This window comes from Anopheles coluzzii, chromosome 2, assembly GCF_943734685.1.
Source record: "Anopheles coluzzii chromosome 2, AcolN3, whole genome shotgun sequence".
Taxonomy (NCBI): Eukaryota; Metazoa; Arthropoda; class Insecta; order Diptera; family Culicidae; genus Anopheles; species Anopheles coluzzii.
Genome location: NC_064670.1, coordinates 22,997,587 through 23,015,058, shown reverse-complemented (window position 1 = coordinate 23,015,058; position 17,472 = coordinate 22,997,587). Strand labels below are relative to the sequence as shown.

General features: G+C 48.4%; 3 protein-coding genes across 3 annotated transcripts; all 3 read left to right on the top strand.

The window, feature by feature from the left end:
- Positions 1–1,844: 1,844 nt before the first annotated feature.
- Positions 1,845–3,226, top strand: LOC120953031 (uncharacterized). The gene is made up of 2 exons (XM_040372688.2): positions 1,845–1,984; positions 2,073–3,226. The coding sequence occupies exons 1-2, from the start codon at positions 1,916–1,918 to the stop codon at positions 2,406–2,408; spliced, it is 405 nt and encodes a 134-aa protein (XP_040228622.2). The 5' UTR covers positions 1,845–1,915; the 3' UTR covers positions 2,409–3,226.
- A 2,174-nt stretch (positions 3,227–5,400) lies between these two features.
- Positions 5,401–6,882, top strand: LOC120952027 (uncharacterized). The gene is made up of 3 exons (XM_040371091.2): positions 5,401–5,472; positions 5,548–5,941; positions 6,002–6,882. The coding sequence occupies exons 1-3, from the start codon at positions 5,407–5,409 to the stop codon at positions 6,733–6,735; spliced, it is 1,194 nt and encodes a 397-aa protein (XP_040227025.2). The 5' UTR covers positions 5,401–5,406; the 3' UTR covers positions 6,736–6,882.
- A 298-nt stretch (positions 6,883–7,180) lies between these two features.
- LOC120952025 (monocarboxylate transporter 7) lies at positions 7,181–9,914 on the top strand. Its single transcript, XM_040371090.2, has 5 exons — positions 7,181–7,863; positions 7,950–8,590; positions 8,936–9,080; positions 9,277–9,397; positions 9,505–9,914. The coding sequence occupies exons 1-5, from the start codon at positions 7,497–7,499 to the stop codon at positions 9,752–9,754; spliced, it is 1,524 nt and encodes a 507-aa protein (XP_040227024.2). The 5' UTR covers positions 7,181–7,496; the 3' UTR covers positions 9,755–9,914.
- The last annotated feature ends 7,558 nt before the right edge of the window (positions 9,915–17,472 follow it).

The window sequence follows — 17,472 nt, the reverse complement described above, 5'->3', positions numbered from 1 at the left end:
GTAATAATTCTAGTTTTTTTTTTGCCTTTCATGTGGGTTTCTGTACACCGGCTTAAGCTTGTCTGATTTGCAATAAAATGAACAGTGAACCAGTCAACCGCAGGCAGGCTTTTCATCGCCAGATTATAATTGAACAGCTATATGTTCGTAATCAAATGTTGTCAAGCGGTATTTATTGATAATGTGGCATTATTGGTCAAATTGAACATGGTGTTAGTACTGTAATGAAAGCGTTCTCTTAAAAAACCGCAGTGCATAATAGGCCTTTTAGGCTTATTATTCACAGATGGCGCTAGCAGCAAAGGGGTGTCGATAGCAGTGTATCGCTATTTCATTTGATTTTTTTATAATACTCTAGCAACTGCTAAAAAAGTAGTGAAAGCACTGCAATCGTGATGCATTTTTATAAATCCCCGTGAGATCAACCAATTCTCATCGTCCCTGCTAGAACAGCCAAAAGAAGTCACCCGAGTCTGGTAAGACCAAATATGCAAATATCATACCCGTGTATGGTTTTGCAAAGCGGTTTCCAAATTTGTGGGTATAAGTTATCCGGAAAGCAAAGCTCCAGCACCGTCTGGCATAGGGTGATATTCCAGGCTTCCCAGGACATGATCACACACTCATTTCACATTCGTCCGGCACCCCCACGGGAAGGTGGAAGATTGGAAAACATTTGTATGGTCTTTTTCTTGAATATTGTATTTCCTCTGCACTTAACTTTTCGGCGGCGGCGCTCGAAACGTCTCAAGAAGACTCCTCCTACCCCTTTTCGGCACTCGTGGCGCTCGGCGAAGATAGCACTAGGGCTGCCATCGGCCGGAGAGGAAAAAAAATAAAGTAGTCTACAGGAACCGCGGGAAACGGAAGGCTCGTAAACTCTGGCAACAAACGAGAACTTCGTGGCCTGGGCCCGGAACTCCCGAAGCGACTTCCGATGCATGAAAACATGATTTTATGTCGTACCGTTTCCGTACGTGAGCATGCCGCCTGAGACGAATAGAGACGAACCCGCTGTTTGTACCCGCTGTCACGAAATAACGTTTGAGGCTGACAAACTCGCACAAACGTGTACATTTATGTATACACATTTGGCAGCCATATCGGCAGTCTCCAGGGGGGACGTGAGCCACACAGTTTAATATGTTTTGCGCACAAACACATTCGATTTGGAGTCTCGGCGGCCTTGGGCCGGGAATGATTGAGTAATGAGCGGTGGGAGTAGGTTCGGTCTCGGTGCGCTGCGAGTGATTTACAATCCAAACAGGATTAGACAAAATAGGATTTTGAGCTGACGGTCCACCGAGGCCACTCGGCACTGTGCGTTTATGTGTGTTGCTTTTTTTTTTATTTCCTGTGAAATCAAAATTGCAATTGTTATGATGTTTCGCGAGCAAAACTTTGCCCAATTGAAGAACCGTAAAGCTAAAAAAAAGCAAAAATGTAAACGATGCTAAATGTCGACTAAAGCACTCCAAAAATGGGTTTAAAAAGAATGTTGTGTATTGCAAATTGCCTAACTTTAGGCGCTTTCCCATGCAACCACATTACGCAAGACATCTTAAAGTCACAATCATAAGTCATCACAACACCGATCAAAACATGCTGCCGTCTGCCCTACTGAGTGCATGTATTCCGTCTGGCACAACAGGTCCGTCAAAACTATTGCCGCATTCCAGTCAATCACACCCGATTGTGCTATCAGCCGCAACTTTGTCCATCACGTGCGCATCGTTCTAGTTTCGCACTGCTCGCGATAAGCTCGCCAACCTCGACCGCGATCGATCTACGCTCTCGCACGGACTCCGCCGACACCAATTGCATATATATTTATATGCAACCCATGCACACGGTCGACATAATTTGCCAGTCAGTTCTAATCGATCGCTGCCCGGGAGAAGTTGAATCTTAGAAAATGTCCCGTCTGCAAGTGCTGCTTGTCGGTGTGCTACTACCCATCGCGACACTCGCCGCCCCAACCGTGGTAAGGCAGCACCAATGCGCGAATGCGCATCAACCAGCGTACCGGTGCATTTGTCATCCATTTTTTTCGTGTCCCCATTCCCGTTCAGCACCTGCAGGACTACTACACCGAGGCAGCTACCACGCCGGGATACGACACGGTTCCATCCGGCACGCAGACACCACCGCTCCAGCAGCCCCGAGCGCACGTGGTCGAACCGACCTGGATCACGGTGACGATGCCACCGGTGAGCTACAACCCTGCCGGGACCGATCCGAAGCCTCACGTGATGGAACCGTACGTTCGATACGTTCCCGTCGCACCGCTGCAGCAGCCGCCGATGGTGGGCCAGTGGCCGGTGCCCTATCCCAGCATGCCGGTCCTGCCGTACCCGTACCACGGCAATCAGTGGTGCAACCAGCCGATGGGCTCGTACCGTCCGTGAGAGAGCTCGAGGTGGAGGAAAACCGAATCCGCGTGTTTACCTTTTCCGCGGGCTACCAACCAAAAAAACCGGACTACGAACCGCTTCCATCCTTCCGGCCTATCGATTACATCGCTTCTGGTTAATTTATTCTGCCCACTGGAATCATTTGTTACTCGTGTCGTGGTGTTTTTTTTTGTTGTTGTTGCTGTTTTGGTTTCCCTTCCTGCCCAGTGATTCTTTATGTGGCATTCACACGTTGGATCCGTTCGGGCTTATTTTGTGTGTGTATCTGTGTGTGAGATATCATATTTTCTTCTTGTAGTCACCCAAACCACCTCCAACACCAGCTACATCGTGGCGTGTTCGGTTGGCAGTGTCAAATAATTTCATCAATGCTATATTTTTGTGTCCCACCCCGCAAGCAGCGTTTGGTTTCTCCAATTCCAATCCCTTGCTGCAACTGGTGCTTTAATGATCATGAAGCCATCGCACACGGCAGGGACACTCCTGGCTGATCAAGCCATTTGTCTGGATTGGGTTTCGGCCCTAAGGAGTGGAGGAAGAAGAAAAAAAAACACCCATTCTCCATGGAGGAACTCTTTCAACGCAATATTGTAGCGTTTGCTGATAAGTTTTGACAGCTTAATATGATACGGGGCTAAACGATGGGGGCAAAAGAAACACATTTTGTTTTATGGGTTATCAAAACATAAGCTGGCATAAGGAGGAAGAATTGCGCATTCACTTGTTGGTCTGTACAGCGCGAGGTAAATTATGCTTTATTATTGAGTGTTTAAATAATGTTAAATATGTATTATTAATAAACTGGAACACTAGTTTTGAATGTTTTAATATAATTTCTTTTACAACTTCTCGACCAAGATCCGATCGCTGTTTGCTATGGTAAATCGCTGCACACTGCAGGCACCAGCAGGCACCAGCAGCACCATCATTTAGCTGGCCAATTTTCGGTTTATTTAAATTAATCCCACGCGTACCGAACAAAATTTATAAACCATCCCTTCGTTCGTCCTCCGTCCTTGCTGACTCCTTCAGCTCCCCCGCGAAAGGAAGCACCACAAACAGCGTGCAGCAATCGTTGCATCGCTGCGGCATGCAAAAAGCAGTCGGATTGGTGGTGCAGCTTCGCGGTCCAGCTTTATTTGCTCATTTTGTTCGGTCGTCTCGTGCGAGACTTGCGATAGCTTCCTTTTGGTCGTATTTTTTATTTCATTTTATTCGTTTGCACCCGCTTTCCTGTATGTAAACAACCCCCGCAAGCCGCTTTGCCAATCTCGAACCGGTGCGCATCGACCCGGCGCTGCTCGCGAAAACTGTAACTTTATTTGTCATAAACACTGCGCCGCGTGCCCACGCTCCGCTTCCGCTACGGCCCGGGCACCAAGTGTTTGCCGCGTACGACCGCGTGCATCGAGTGCCCGTGGCCGGGTGATACGGCGTGGTCGGTCGGGCTACCGCGGTCATCCTTTTTCCTAGGTCATCATGAATGAGCTCAGAGTAAATTAAAGTCGGATTACGCCTGATAATGAGCTCCCTGGGCTGGGACGACTGTGGAAGCGCTGGTTTCCCCGTGTCGCTCGGATGGGCTTGGTCTGTTAAAGAGCCTGTGCGGTCGAGCAGTTACCCCCGGTGCTGGGTATGCCAAACGGAATTTTTATGGTACCTGGTACCAATTTGTTCCTGTAAATACAGCATTCGATTGTGGCAAGAGCATGCAACGCGTACTTCTTCCGACAAATAATTATGCGCTCGTGGATGGGAATGAACGGTGGGATACTTTTCGACTTGCCCCTGCTGTGTACACTACACTACACTACATCGTTTTTCTCCTCGCTTCCGAGCGCTTGCAGCGCAAGACTACAGAATGGAATAAAACTCAAACACAATCTTGGAGCGCTGCTTTTACACCAAATGCAATAAAAATACCACCACCAACCGTGAAAATTGATCGCGAAAATGCGAAACAGGCGATACGGAGAAGCGATATTGCAGTGCCGCTCTTGTTGCCCGGCACAGGCTTTTGGCTTGACATGAACCGATTAATCTGTTGCTTTTATTTGCATTGGTAAGATATTAACGGTGAAGTGTGGGATTAATGCACAGGCGCATTCATTATTGCCAAAACTTCCCGAATGCATCGTAATAAAGCAATGTTTGCTGGTGGCTTCGTTGCATTCGCGAAAATCGTTTTACGATTCGTTTGCACAAGACTTGTGCAATGCGCATTGCATACATTCGGCGCTTTCGATGAAAAGGCCTTTTTGCTCAGAGGTGTCAAATTGATCCAATCAGATTCTCCGATTTGCTTTTCGATTTGTTAGAAAGTTACTCATTTCAAATCTTGTTTTGCTTCAGTTATGCAATACATTGATGATTTTAATGATTGAATGGTCAAATCACTAAAATTATATGGTGAAATTAAACATTAAATCTGCTGAAATGTTTAACCATAAGAATTAAATATTACCATCTGTTGAGAGACAAGAAAATTTTAATTATAGATTATTCTAAAAACTTTACAATCCGCCTAGTGAAAAATCGTTTCAACTAAAAAACATCATACTTTCAAAAATACTTATAAAAAAAAAGTATTTGGATTACTGCTGAAAACCAAGGGAGTCAACAGCATCTCTATAACCACAGAAAAATGTGTGTTGTACATTTTAAGAGCATTTTGGATAGAAAAGCTTATTTATAAAATCAAGTTTCTTTATTTTTGTCATTAAAGCCATCCCACAGGAGGCACGTTTTGTTCCGAGTAAATGTTTCGATCCAGCCCATGTTATATTTTACTCGTTTTTAAACGAAAAGTGTGCTGAAAAACACATTTGAACCAAACAAGTGGTTGACAGACGAAACAAAATGGTCCAATTTAGGTCAATTATTTAATTTTTCCCTTGTTAAAGACTCATTAGCCGTATGGATCGGGTAAATCCCAACACTGTACGATATTAAACATGTCCATTGAATTGTAACGAGGTTAGATGGTGAAGTGATGCGTTCGTGTAAATACGTATGTTTTTGTGCAATAGTGCTTGGATGGCTGCTGTCATTCATAACCGTTAGTGTTGGTGCTGAAATGTTAACATCTGCTGGATATTATTGAACGTTTCTTTCACTATTTCACTATTTGTAGGCCCAATCTGAACCGTTCAACGTTACGGAGCCTATGAACGTTGGAAATGAATCAGTTGGTCATGAAACGGAGACAAACAGTAGCATGTCTCTTTACGAAATACCGGTACCGTACCATAATTCAATCGATCTGGGAATTGACTTAAACGTCACGCAGGAGCTAAATTCCAGCTCATCTACGAATAGCTTTGGGCATGTAAACACTACTACTACTACTACTACTTTTCCCGAGTTTAGTGCGTTTAATGACACACCCAGATTGCGTATCAAACCGGGCCCAGACCCTTCTATCCCCGCTGACTATTACTCATTCAATGAGCTTGACTATCCAAAGCCCTCTCCTCCCACCGATGACTATTATGAGCAGCTGATAGCTGCAGCAAAAAACAGCACTGGTAAGCATAATGATGTGCTGCAGTAACTGTTTGAACTGCTCTGTTTACCTTGCGTTTCAGCATCCAACCCACGCATTCCTCCCATTACGGATCACATCGCTCCCGTCAATTTTTCGTTAATGCAAGGAGCACAGCTTTTTGCATACAGTCCAGTCAACCACAACTTCCCCGTAATACCACTGTCCAATCGATCTCCTGCGAGTAGTGCTCGAACTGAAGAGGGAAATTCAACAAACACAAGCATAAATCGACCCTACGCAGTCTTGCCGAGTGTGGCCAACGGCATACAGCCTAGAATGCGTAGCCCACCACTCATGGGCGTACCAAACACGGAAAGCACTACAACAGTGTCTACAAAGCGAACGACCACGAAACCGAAAGCTACCAAGAAGTCGACAAGCTCCACCAAGAAAAGAACGTTGACTACACGTCGCGGAAAACTGGCAACGGCCACTAGAAGCATCACCACCGCGAGCGGTACGAAGCGGTTCCGGGCGGCAGTACAGCGGCGTCCAATCGGGACGGCGTCTCGCGTTCGCAGCAGTTCTGCTACAACGAAGAAAGGCTTCCGTTCGAAGGTAGTGACACCGAGCCGTAAGCAGTTCCGGCAGTTGCGCCGCACACGGACGACTCGTCGCCGGCGACCAACGAAGCAGCGCCGGTTCCGTAACATGGCCCGTACCAAACCGACAATCAGGCAGCGTCCCATCGCTAGGCCACGGTTTCGTAGTGCCAACCAAAGGCCACGAGTTGTTCAGCCTGGGTTGTTTGAGTATGATTTTATCTACTTCTAAAGCATAACCATCCAGCGGGAGTAGTTATACAATACTGCAGAAATAAAGACTAGGAAGACTAGTTACATCGTATTGCCGTCAGATGGCGGCGCTGTTTGAGTGTATGCAGTAATGACGTAATGACGAATAAAAGGATTAACACTCGATAAAAAGCTGATTGGATGCCTTTTAACTCCAACATTTTAGTCAAATTAGCTCAATGTCTGTTATCTTCATTGCGTAGCAACCAGCCTGTGCATTCAGCCGTCCCAACAATCGACGAACATATCGCACCTTTGTCGCAATGCATATCTTTGACAACAAATCGAAAGCCTTCTTATCATCTTATCATCAACTGCAGCAACTTTCTATTCTTCACTCCGCTTGCTACCGCGTTTGAGTTCTTCGCTAGTGCAAGGGAAAATAGTTGTGTTGTTGAAAATAGACTCCCCCACGGCCCGGGAAGGTCGTACATGCCGTCCCGCAACTACGCCTAAGGTGGCTAATCCACCCGACAAACGCTACTGTTTGCCCGCGTGTCCACCAAGCTGCAAGGCATCCGGCAACACCTGTGTTATTTTTAGGATCATCTGGAGGTTGACGACAATCGCGAGACGCCAGTGTGCGGCTGATTGCACCGATCGTCATCGCCCCGCGTCCCGTCGGTGAGTTGTTAAAAAGCGAGCGCTATGGTGCACTCGTGTCCGAGACGCATAGTGTCATCCGTTACGGTGAGTTGGTGACGTATAGCAAGCAAACGGTGGAACGGAAACCCGGAAACGATGGCCGCTGGTGAAGTGCATACTGGGCGGTACCGGCGGGTACCGCCCGAGGGTGGCTGGGGCCTGCTGGTCGGTGTCGGCATGGCCATGATGTTCGTGGTGACGCTCGGTTCGCTGCCCTCGTTTGGGCTGATGTTTGGCGACTTCCTGACGGACCTGGGCGAGGAAACGAGCGCGATTGCGCTCATCACGAGCTGCTTCTTCAGTGCGCTCAGCTTCGCCGGCCTGTTCACGAACACGCTGATGAAGAAAACGTCCTGCCGGACGGTCGGGCTGATCGGTGCGGTGTCCTACATCATTGGCAGCATGATGACGATCTTTGTGCGCAGCACCAACGAGCTGCTGATTTCGTTCGCCGTCTTTCAAGGTAGGTGGGCAGCGGTGGAGCGGTACTATAGCCCGCCAGGGTTCAATTATACCAGTTCCGGTTTGTTGTTTGTTGTCTTTCGATAGGCGCCGGGTTCGGGCTAATGATTCCGGTGTCGTACACGACGTTCAACGCGTACTTCGTGGAGAAGCGGGTGGTGATGATGAGCGTCGCCCAGACGCTCATCGGGCTCGGCACGATGTTCTATCCCATCTTCATCCAGCGCTCGATGGACGCGTTCGGCTTCCGGGGCTGCATGGCGGTACTGGCGGCAATCAACAGCCACACCCTGCTGGCGATGCTCGTGATGCACCCGGTCCAGTGGCATATGCGGCGGGTGCCCCTGGAGTACGATCCCGTTCCCACCAGCGCACCCGTGGCGGTGGCGGCGTCGGACGAAAAGCCGCCCAAGACGGAGGACGACTTCCAGGAGCTGCCGGCCGGCCAGGGCCTGAGCCAGCGGAACGCCAAACTGCGCGGCTCCCGGCGGGCGTCATCAATACCCGGGCTGGGCAACTGGTCCGGCCCGGTGGTCGTTAGTGACAGCACGGAACGTGACACCAAGCCGGCGACCAAGTGGCAAATTCTGGTCGACTTCCTTGACCTGACGCTGCTGAAGGATCCAATTTACGTCAACATCGTACTCGGCATCTCGTTCGCTCTCTACTCCGATCTGGCCTTCTTCACCTTGCAGCCGATGTACCTCTTCATGCTGGCATTTAGCAAGGTAGGTCACGTCGGCATATTGCAAGCGCACGCTGCCCCTTCGCTGGCGTGTTCCGTGGCGTGGCAGAATGCAATTTAAATTTCCTACCCGAACCGCAGCCGGTGGTTGACGCATGGCCGTGAATACTAATGGCGTTCATTCGTTCATTCGCACCTCTACCATCACTGTTGTCCTTCCAGTATTCCGAGTATTGGCCGCTGATCGGACATTCATTTGGGTGTTTTTGTGTGTGTGTGTGTGTGAGAGAGAGTGTGTTTTGCATCTCGTCCCTAATCTATGTCCTGTTTCTGGGTTGCTTTTCTATTGGGTCATCTTACTCTTGCCGCTCTTATTCTCCTCCTGCAGACGGACGTTTCGCTAATCATCGCCATCGGTGCCGGAGCGGATCTAATATCGCGCATCTTCCTGGCCATTTCGAGCACATGTCTGAACATTAAGGCCCGCTACGTCTATCTGGCCGGGGCGCTCTTTACCATTGTGGCACGTTTCGGTAATTATTTAAAATCCATCCACCATCCGGGGAGGGTGCTGCATCACAAAATCCACCGTAATCCATCCTGGAGGCAAACATGTCCGGGAAATTGGCCTGGCCTTACCCCCCGTAGGCTATGGTGCAACCTGAGCATCTTCCAATTCAGCCAACACCAACGCTAATCGCAATCGCTCTTTCCGAATCGATTTTGCAGCATTTTTGTGCGTGTTCGATTTCTACGGCATGGCCATCGTAACGGCCATTATGGGCTTTCTACGGACCTGGATCCACGTGCCGCTTCCGCTGGTGTTTTCCGAGTATCTGCCCCAAGAAAGGTAAGCAGCCGGGTCGGGAAGGTTCGATTTGCTGCAAGTTCACACTTTATCGTTGCTGGTTTCTTTCCGGTCTCTTTTCCTTCCTCTCCCGTTTCCCGCACGAGCAGGTTTCCTTCCGGCTACGGTTTGTTTATGTTTCTGCAGGGAAACATTACGTTTGCGATCGGCCCGATAGTGGGCTACATCCGTGACGTCACCGGAAGCTACAACGTGTCGTTCCACGTACTAACGCTCGTGATGGCACTGTGCGTGATACCGTGGTTCTTCGAAATCTGCTACATTCGGCTGAAGCGCAAGGCACGCACACCGGAGCTCGGCCACGTGACGATACCGATGATACAGGAAACGAAGGCGTAGAGGAGCAGTAGTGGCTTGGCTTTGTTTCTTACTGTACTGGTCTTCTCGTTTGTGATGCAAAATGTACATGTGTTCTAGTCACTCACAACGATTTAGTGATATTACATTGTACTTTAATACGTCTTTTTAGGACATAAGATATAAACGTACGTTGAACCCATTCCTTGCTTGTTTTTTTCCATGTTTTTGTATGAAATGTGTTGAAAAATATCACATTAACACCCAACCCGGAAAAGCTCACTTTCGCCGCGATTTACGACCAAGCGAAAATAAAAAATTATTCCATTTGTATGGGGCGAACACACACACACACAAATTATGGTGGCTGATTATGGATGGCAAGATTATGGTTCTGACTTCTGTTTCGCTCTTGCTCACAGACGATGGTGTCCCGTCCCATTCTCACCATGTTATAGGCGCAAAGCTGTGGTTGTTGCTGCTCTTTCTCGCACGTGAGGGAGTTTTCTTTCTCCTTGTTATTCCCATGTGTGGCATCGGCTGGGAACGATCATCATCCTCCTGATCCGTTAGTTAATTAAAGGTAAATTGTTAGAAGCAATGGCTGTGGCACACCCAACGCTGCGCAAATTCGTGCAACTTTATGTGCCACACTGTACGGACAACGTTTTGTGACCAGCACAACAACACAATTTAGCAACACAGCCCGGCCTTTGGTCCTGAATTAAAAAAAAACCTAAAGCACATGTATGATGTTGTGTGTAGATTTGGAACATTTTATACGGACGAGCAACAATTAAATGCCACATATGGTATACCCTTTAAAACAAACGGCAGAATGTATTTTAAACGTCATTCTGCTGCTCTATTCGACATGCACACAGGTTCATTGAACGCATGCTGTGATTAAACCGTTTCGTACGAGGCCAGATGAGTTCGATTCTCATCTGGAATATTCCTCAGGTATAAAGAACTGACTATCCGATAACGTGATTTTAGTAAGGTAAAGAAGAAGCCGTTACAGCCCGGTCCACAGTATTGGTCGTTACATCAAAGAAGAAGAAAATTTGTACGGGAGGATGTGGCTTGAATTGCTGCGCTAAGCCTCGGCTCGTAAGGGATGCAAGATCACCTGTACAACAAAGAGATTAGGAAGATGGCAGGGAGCTGTGGGGTCTTATTTGCGTACTGGTAGTGGCGAATCTAACGGTAGGCGGACTAGGCGGTCGCCTGGGGCCCCGCCGGTTTAGGGGCTCCGTAGTTCGCTAGTCTATAGTATGCCTATGGACAGAGTACTAGCGACAATGGCCTCCGGAAGGATGGACGTTGGGGCCCCGAGGCTGGCGAATCATTTGCACAACTCCCTTCCCCCCCCCTCCCAGCATTTTTTTTCAAGTTTACTGTTAAATATCCCTACAGCAAGCAGTGCCGAAAACCACCCCCCCCCCCCTTGAACACCATTTACAGGGGGCCTCAACTCGTCTTATCGCCTAGAGCCCCCCCCCCCCCCCCCCCAATACCCTTTATCCGCCACTGCGTACTGGTTAATCCGCCCTGTCCGTACCTTGTATACTAAACTATGCTAGCCTTATCGAACAGCAACATGAATCAAAAAGGAAAGAAAAGGGAAGGGAGTATGGAAATGGTGGGCAAACAAGAAGGGAAGGAGGAGCGGGAAGGGTGATAGTCGAAGAGGTGAGATGAAAAGATGAAAGCGTGGGTTGTGTGCAGCAGCGCACATTGTTCCGGAGCGACGGCGCGATCATGCCGGCAGCCGGATAGTCAGCCCATACGAGGATTGAACCGAAGACGAGCATGTTGTTAAGTCGTGCGAGTAGACGTTACTAATTGATTTGCCCATAGCGGGATAGCCAGTCCTGAGCTACTAGCACCATACGGGGCTTGAACCTAGGACGGTTATGTTGTGGTATTGTGTTCGGGTATCACGACAACGAGGGACTGCCGAAACCAACCAAGCAATCCATAGAATGCGGGGATGCGTGGAGCACCTTGGCGCGTGAAAGGTCCGGCTGCATCGCCGGCATTTGAGGCTCCCGAGGGCCGGTTCCCTCCTTCCCTCCTTCCCTCCTTCCCTCCTTCCCTCTTTCCCTCTTTCCCTCTTTCCCTCTTTCCCTCTTTCCCTCTTTCCCTCTTTCCCTCTTTCCCTCTTTCCCTCTTTCCCTCTTTCCCTCTTTCCCTCTTTCCCTCTTTCCCTCTTTCCCTCTTTCCCTCTTTCCCTCTTTCCCTCTTTCCCTCTTTCCCTCTTTCCCTCTTTCCCTCTTTCCCTCCTTCCCTCCTTCCCTCTTTCCCTCCTTCCCTCCTTCCCTCCTTCCCTCCTTCCCTCTTTCCCTCTTTCCCTCTTTCCCTCTTTCCCTCTTTCCCTCCTTCCCTCCTTCCCTCTTTCCCTCTTTCCCTCTTTCCCTCTTTCCCTCCTTCCCTCTTTCCCTCTTTCCCTCTTTCCCTCTTTCCCTCCTTCCCTCTTTCCCTCTTTCCCTCCTTCCCTCTTTCCCTCCTTCCCTCTTTCCCTCTTTCCCTCTTTCCCTCTTTCCCTCTTTCCCTCTTTCCCTCCTTCCCTCTTTCCCTCTTTCCCTCTTTCCCTCCTTCCCTCTTTCCCTCTTTCCCTCTTTCCCTCCTTCCCTCTTTCCCTCTTTCCCTCTTTCCCTCCTTCCCTCTTTCCCTCCTTCCCTCCTTCCCTCTTTCCCTCCTTCCCTCCTTCCCTCCTTCCCTCCTTCCCTCTTTCCCTCTTTCCCTCCTTCCCTCTTTCCCTCTTTCCCTCTTTCCCTCTTTCCCTCTTTCCCTCTTTCCCTCTTTCCCTCTTTCCCTCTTTCCCTCTTTCCCTCTTTCCCTCCTTCCCTCCTTCCCTCCTTCCCTCCTTCCCTCCTTCCCTCTTTCCCTCTTTCACTCTTTCCCTCTTTCCCTCTTTCCCTCTTTCCCTCCTTCCCTCCTTCCCTATTTCCCTCTTTCCCTCTTTCCCTCTTTCCCTCTTTCCCTCCTTCCCTCCTTCCCTCCTTCCCTCTTTCCCTCTTTCCCTCTTTCCCTCTTTCCCTCTTTCCCTCCTTCCCTCTTTCCCTCTTTCCCTCTTTCCCTCTTTCCCTCCTTCCCTCTTTCCCTCTTTCCCTCCTTCCCTCTTTCCCTCTTTCCCTCCTTCCCTCTTTCCCTCTTTCCCTCTTTCCCTCTTTCCCTCTTTCCCTCTTTCCCTCCTTCCCTCCTTCCCTCTTTCCCTCCTTCCCTCTTTCCCTCCTTCCCTCCTTCCCTCTTTCCCTCTTTCCCTCCTTCCCTCCTTCCCTCCTTCCCTCTTTCCCTCTTTCCCTCTTTCCCTCTTTCCCTCTTTCCCTCTTTCCCTCTTTCCCTCTTTCCCTCTTTCCCTCTTTCCCTCTTTCCCTCTTTCCCTCTTTCCCTCTTTCCCTCCTTCCCTCCTTCCCTCTTTCCCTCTTTCCCTCTTTCCCTCCTTCCCTCCTTCCCTCTTTCCCTCCTTCCCTCCTTCCCTCTTTCCCTCTTTCCCTCCTTCCCTCTTTCCCTCTTTCCCTCTTTCCCTCTTTCCCTCTTTCCCTCTTTCCCTCTTTCCCTCTTTCCCTCTTTCCCTCTTTCCCTCTTTCCCTCTTTCCCTCCTTCCCTCCTTCCCTCTTTCCCTCTTTCCCTCTTTCCCTCTTTCCCTCTTTCCCTCCTTCCCTCTTTCCCTCTTTCCCTCTTTCCCTCTTTCCCTCCTTCCCTCCTTCCCTCTTTCCCTCTTTCCCTCTTTCCCTCTTTCCCTCCTTCCCTCTTTCCCTCTTTCCCTCCTTCCCTCTTTCCCTCTTTCCCTCTTTCCCTCTTTCCCTCTTTCCCTCTTTCCCTCTTTCCCTCTTTCCCTCCTTCCCTCCTTCCCTCTTTCCCTCTTTCCCTCCTTCCCTCTTTCCCTCCTTCCCTCTTTCCCTCTTTCCCTCTTTCCCTCTTTCCCTCTTTCCCTCTTTCCCTCTTTCCCTCTTTCCCTCTTTCCCTCTTTCCCTCTTTCCCTCTTTCCCTCTTTCCCTCTTTCCCTCTTTCCCTCTTTCCCTCCTTCCCTCCTTCCCTCCTTCCCTCCTTCCCTCCTTCCCTCCTTCCCTCCTTCCCTCCTTCCCTCTTTCCCTCTTTCCCTCTTTCCCTCTTTCCCTCTTTCCCTCTTTCCCTCTTTCCCTCTTTCCCTCTTTCCCTCTTTCCCTCTTTCCCTCTTTCCCTCTTTCCCTCTTTCCCTCCTTCCCTCCTTCCCTCCTTCCCTCCTTCCCTCCTTCCCTCTTTCCCTCTTTCCCTCTTTCCCTCTTTCCCTCTTTCCCTCTTTCCCTCTTTCCCTCTTTCCCTCTTTCCCTCTTTCCCTCCTTCCCTCTTTCCCTCTTTCCCTCTTTCCCTCTTTCCCTCTTTCCCTCTTTCCCTCTTTCCCTCTTTCCCTCTAGAGATCATCGGTGACCGCCTAGTCCGCCTATCGTTAGATCCACCGCTGGTTCATGACGGTGTTTTTTTTTATGGTGGAGGTGCATCCTTCCCCCTGCCTGCTGCGTATGCACCGGGCAGGAGACAGTGTGGCAGTATGCAAGTTGCACACTGGATAGGAGCGGGTCCGCGACACCGCCATCATTCCGCACATCTGCATGCCCGTCGTGGGTTCTAATCGCATATGAACCATCCGCCGTAACAAGGGGTTAGTCACCGGCTCCGGCTACGTGGTACTCAAGTCCTGAAAAGGCCGGCATGATCGCGTTGGCTATTACGCCAATAATAATAAAAAGAACTTAGCATAGCAGTCCACACCCGGGTAAGAGTTTGTCTTGACTTTGTTGCTGCCGGGCTACCGCTGTGACGCGACAAATGCACGGAATGCACTCGACCAAAACATGAACCTACCGATCCGAACCCATTCCAAGGCAGTGCCGGTCGCACGGCGTCATGATACCGACTCAAAACCAACAAGCCACCAGATTCTGGACGGACAGGTGCAGTATCATACGCGCACCGTAATAAACCAAACCAGAATTCTCTTTTGTATGAATTCAATTCAAGTTTTGTTTCCACTTGCGTCCGCTAGCGGAATTAGAAAGAAATGTGTAACATATCACATGCACGTTTGCTTCGATCGTTTGTCTTTTTAATACCCCCAACAGCAGAACCGGTCGCAAAGATGGTGGTGCCAATTAAATGGTTGTATTGTCTCCTAGGTAGCGGTAATCGACCGGGCGGCGTACAGTGCGTTTTCTGAGAATGCATGGAGTGTGTAGACGCAGCCGGTTACAATGCACGCATCAGAATCAAACAGTTTTGGGGTTCCCGCACGCACACACACACGCGCACGCACGCATGCACGCGCGTACGCGAGAACGCACCCCCGAACGCGCGTACACGCACGATCGATTTCCGCTACCTTGCCGGTAGAATTGCTGGCTTAACTTGTAGCGCATCCTCATCCAAAGCACCGGGAGGGGAGGGGGATCGCGGCATGATAGAGTGGACGATCACTTTCCCCGCGCTGTGTGTGTGTCCGTGTGTGTGTGTCGTGGCCAGAAAACTCGAGACAAATTCGGGCACATTGAAAAAAAAAAAAATATATTGCCACTATACACCGTGCTACATGATGTTTAGAAGGTCGTTGAAGCATGAAACATGTTCAAATTAAAAAAAATATTAGATTAGTGTTAGACGTTCTCGTACGCTTGTTTGAAATAGGCTTCTTCACCCTCGATTGGCACGGGCATTAAATGGCCTCATCGACAGCGGCACGAAATAAAATATACCATCAATACGTCGATAACACTTTAAATCCCAAAATGAACCAGGTTCTCCCGCATCTTCAAGGTCACACACAATAAATAAATGCTAACACCCACCAATTACAATACACAACCGCAATGTACATATACACCAACGCATACACACAATCAGCTGACGGCGAAAGGCACGGGCTGAAGCGCAAGTATAAGGCAAGGCTGGGAGGGGAAGGGAGTTAGAGGAAGAGGAGGAAGGAATGGGCGCTAATATTTTTTGAATTTTTCGGTCGTTTTTTTTGCTCCACCGTCTGAAATAGTTCATCCATTCCTTCAACAGATGGCGCTCGTTCCGCACCTAAAAACTGCAATAAATACGCTGGCTATCGTAGTTTTGGCTGAAGTCTAGCGTATTTTTTTTGCGTATTTTTTGACACAAAACGACGCAAAAAACTACGCAGAAAACTGCTGGAATTTGCGCAGCGGGTGTACTGGTTAGAAAAAGCTGAAGAAGTTAATCAAGGTGGTATCTTGCATGCTTTGTCGTCTGGGGTTTCGACTGCATGCAAGATTGTATGCCTGGGTGCACAATGGTAAAGATTTAGAATGGTTTTCGTGCAATGCATGCACTCCTAAAATGTCCAAAATTCCAAATTACTTAGGCAACTGGTAGTCAAAATTTGTATTTTTTTGTACCTGACAGTGCTAAACCATGAATGCCAAACCATCCGATTAAGAGATAAATTATGGAGTGACAATACTTTTATAAAAAGTTTTCTCTATTTCAATACAAACACTTTTATTGTATTTGTAATTTTTAATATTGAAAATCAAAAATGGTATAAAAGTACCTACACTGGAACGATTCTACTTTATACGCTTTTAAATTGATAACTCGAACTGTCAAGAGTCTCCATAGACTGCCTAGCTCTTAAAATGATCTTTTTACATTAATTTATTACTAGAACTATCCTTGGAATTGCTGTCTTAGAATTGTTAATATAACAGTTTAGATATCATTTCACTAAAGTTCCAAAATCACCATTTCGGTGGACCTATTATAACACAAGTTATTATTATTTAACACAATTTTGTTCCTCTAAAACCTTACTCCTACGCACGTTATGTACGCGTATTGCAACCACCTGCCCTAGCCGCAAAATTGAAGATTTCGGACGTCGTGTGGACGTCGTGTGGACGTCCACCCGACGTCCACACGACGTCCGGTTTAAGAGGTTACTCGACCAAGCGAATTTTTTTAGACGATTTTTATGGCAAAAATTGTGGCGGATTTCCCAGGGTTGTTGTATCGAATAGCAGCCACAAAAAATAAATTTTATGGACGGCTAGAAAAAAATGAATCTTGCCCTCCCCCTTACTCCTTCGTGGTCGGTAGTTGCGATCACACCAGCTGTTCATATGATGGTGGTGGGAGTGATATCGCTTATCTTCTGTCTTCTTTATCCGTTCTACCAGATCATACGCGTTTTCAGTGACGTCCTTCCCCACCTCCTTCGTTTTCCCAGTTATTGGCAGTTATTGGCGAATGCTTGACCTTGTATGAGCGCGCTTGACTTGGGGTTATTGTTTTTTTCCTTCCCGTTTTTTTTTGGCTGCTGATGCATTGCGCGTTGGCTAGAGCGCCGTCGTTCGAATCTGGATACGATCAACGCGCAAGTTGTCGTGTGGATGGAATCGATTTACCGTCCGAGCTATTTTCCGGATCGATTGAATGCATGCTTCGTACTGGTTTTATGTTATTTGTTAGTGCAGTTAGTTGCACTTGTGCAAAAAAAAAAAAATAATAATAATTCAAACATTCAATGCACTAGTCCGCTCATGTTAAGCCAACCAATGCTTAGTTAATGTCAACGGAAGGTCAAATATTAAAATGAGGGATTTCATTGAACACATATTGTCTTTCCATTTTTTTTTTCTTCAATAATGTACAAACCCTCCAGTCTTCTCCCACCCCTCCCTCCCTCCCTCTCTCCCTCCCACCGGATTGAAGGTTAGGATTTACCGACCATGGTGTACCCTTTTAATTCTAATTAT